Source organism: Nanorana parkeri, unplaced genomic scaffold, assembly GCF_000935625.1.
Source record: "Nanorana parkeri isolate BGI_ZX_2015 unplaced genomic scaffold, ASM93562v1 scaffold731, whole genome shotgun sequence".
NCBI classification, from domain to species: domain Eukaryota; kingdom Metazoa; phylum Chordata; class Amphibia; order Anura; family Dicroglossidae; genus Nanorana; species Nanorana parkeri.
In genome coordinates this window covers 191071-193481 of record NW_017306999.1, presented here as the reverse complement: position 1 = coordinate 193481, position 2411 = coordinate 191071, and the positions used below count along the sequence as shown (strand labels likewise).

The 2411-nt window shown below is 47.3% G+C and overlaps 1 protein-coding gene and 1 non-coding gene across 2 annotated transcripts in view; both read left to right on the top strand.

The window, feature by feature from the left end:
• The first annotated feature begins 331 nt into the window (after positions 1-331).
• Positions 332-403, top strand: TRNAE-CUC. The gene has a single exon. It is a non-coding gene; the product is annotated as a tRNA-Glu (tRNA).
• Positions 404-1748: 1345 nt separating this feature from the next.
• The window catches only part of LOC108793202, a 22460-nt gene continuing 21797 nt past the window's right edge, over positions 1749-2411 (top strand). The window contains exon 1 of the mRNA XM_018564155.1: positions 1749-1814. Coding sequence (XP_018419657.1) covers positions 1749-1814 — 66 coding nt within the window. The remainder of the gene's footprint in view (positions 1815-2411) is intronic.

The following is a 2411-nucleotide window of genomic DNA, read 5'->3' as shown; positions in this document are numbered from 1 at the left end:
TGCATACCGTCTGGGCCTCCCTTCCATATAAATAATTTAAAAAAAAAAAGGGCAAGGTTTAAATGTCACTTTAATGCAAGCACCCAGGTGTCACGAGTGTGTCAACGCAGATGAGAATTGTCAAGGCGTACACCGGAAAGTGTGAAACGTGAAAACACCCTATTCTGGTTACGGTATGGTTCTTCCACTATGACGCAGATGGCCTCTTGCGCCCCTGCCGTTTTTGATCACAAAGGGCAACACGGACGACTGCGAAAGGCATGATCCCGTTGTAGATTCCTGGCATGCCTGTGCTCTTCTTTTTCGTGCCGTGGCCCTTTTGCAGCATCTCTCCCTGGTGGTCTAGTGGTTAGGATTTGGCGCTCTCACCGCCGCGGCCCGGGTTCGATTCCCGGTCAGGGAAAGCCTTTTTCTTGGCTTGAAACAAGAGCGAGGCATCAGCTCTGTTCTTTTCTCATTACCGCCCGGCCGCACCCCAGCGTGCCTTTCGACACCTCCAACAAACTCTATCCACCAAGAAGTGTGCTTCCTATCACAATGGTAGCAGCTAGACCCGATCTTCTGGGCTTCTTTTTAGTAGAGGTCAGTACCATTCCTTATTCCTGCAAGCCGCTTCCTTGGTTCCATTGAGTGTTGGGTATATACCCAGGCTTCTCTCCCCTGATGGGCAACTCAGCCGCTTCATGCAAACACCAAAGTGTCATGATGAGCGTGTCAACGCAGACGGGAATTGTCCAGGCGTATACCAGAATGTGTGAAACGTTGTGAAAACACTGTTCTGATTATTTGTGATGATCCATCTAGCCTGGGACCATGACGCTTGGGAGACGTGTCCATTGTTTTTCTTGCATGGCTGAAGGTCTGAGTTGTCAAATCATCCGGGTAAAAATGTTGACGCAACATTCTGCTTATAGGTGGTGATGAAGGCCCCCACACTGGCATTGGGGATGGTTCTTCCACTATGACGTAGATGGCCTCTTGGACCCCGTTGCCGCTCAATGTCCTCTAAGGAACGTCCCTTCTCGTGAGGATCATTTCAAGTCATGGGACTGGGAAAGCTTCTTTCTTGACTTGAAACAAGGCATCAGCCTGTCAATTTCTCATTACCACTCTGTGGCACCTCAGGTTGCCTTTCGCCACCTCCAACAAACTCCACCAAGAAGTGCGCTTCCTTTCACAGTGCTGGTAGTAGCTAGACCCGATCTTCTGGGCTTCCTTCTAGTAGAGGTCAGCACCTTTCCCCTTTCCTCCAAGCGGCTTCCTCGGTTCCAATGAGTCCTGGGAATATACTCTAAGCTTTTCTCCCCTGATGGGCAACTCAGCCTCTTGCGACCCCGTTGCCGCTCACTGTCCTCTAAGGAACGTCCCTTCTCCTGAATGTGTTCTTTCCAGACGCGGAATCATTGAAACTTTAGTCTTTGCTGCTTGATGTTGGTTTTTCTGAGAAGCAAGTTCCTCGGATCCTTTGTGGCTTTCTGCCGAGACTCCGTGTACCAGAACCAAAGATGCTGTGAGCAATATTCCAAGACTGCAGTCATGGGACTGTGCCTGCTTGTTCAATGCCATGTTAGACCTCCACTCTTTGCAATGCTCCGGAGTGGAGTCTTCTTTTCTCCGTCCGTGGCAGGCTGGCTTTGCCGCTACCCCTGGCTTGACTAGTATTCTGCGCTCTGGCTGCCAGTCTGATCCACCTTCAGGGTTTTAGAGACTTTGGTAGTGTCTGAGGAAAGCATATTTCCTACTCGAAAATGGCTAAACTCCACAGCTTTCCCCCTGACACAACAGGCCACTGGGATAAAAAACACACACCGCCGGTAAGTGGTAGGAACAGGGAGAGGTTATCGATAACAAAAGGGAACACGGCGAGAGGCATGATCCAGTCTGTAGCTGGGAATGACAGCTGAACGCAGGAAGTGATGTAATGTACATCACTTCCTGCATTCAGAGACCGCCGGAGAGATCGTGTACTGATCTCCCTCTGATCTCTGGTCACAGAGCCGCTGGGTCAGGCCCGCACCGGGCACAGCGCACCTCAGGATCTGCAGGGGAGGGGGGGTGGCGCACACCCGCATGCATAATAAAAGCAATCGGGCGGCTATACAGGCACCAGAACGCTTGTATATAAACGGTAAAAAGTAAAAAAAGTGATAAATTGTAAAAGATAATAAGATAAATAGACATTTTAAAAAGTAAAAAAAAATAATGAAATAAAAAGTAAAAGATAATAAGATAAAAAAGTAAAAGATAAAAATTGAAAAGAAAAAAAGTGAAAGATAATAATAAATAAACATTGAAAAAAAATATAAGAATAGAAAAAAAAAAGATTAAAAAATAATAATAATAAAGACAAAATTAAAACCACCCCTGCCATTTGGTTGTCATTCTCCTCCGGGGGAGTTTACATTGGTGAA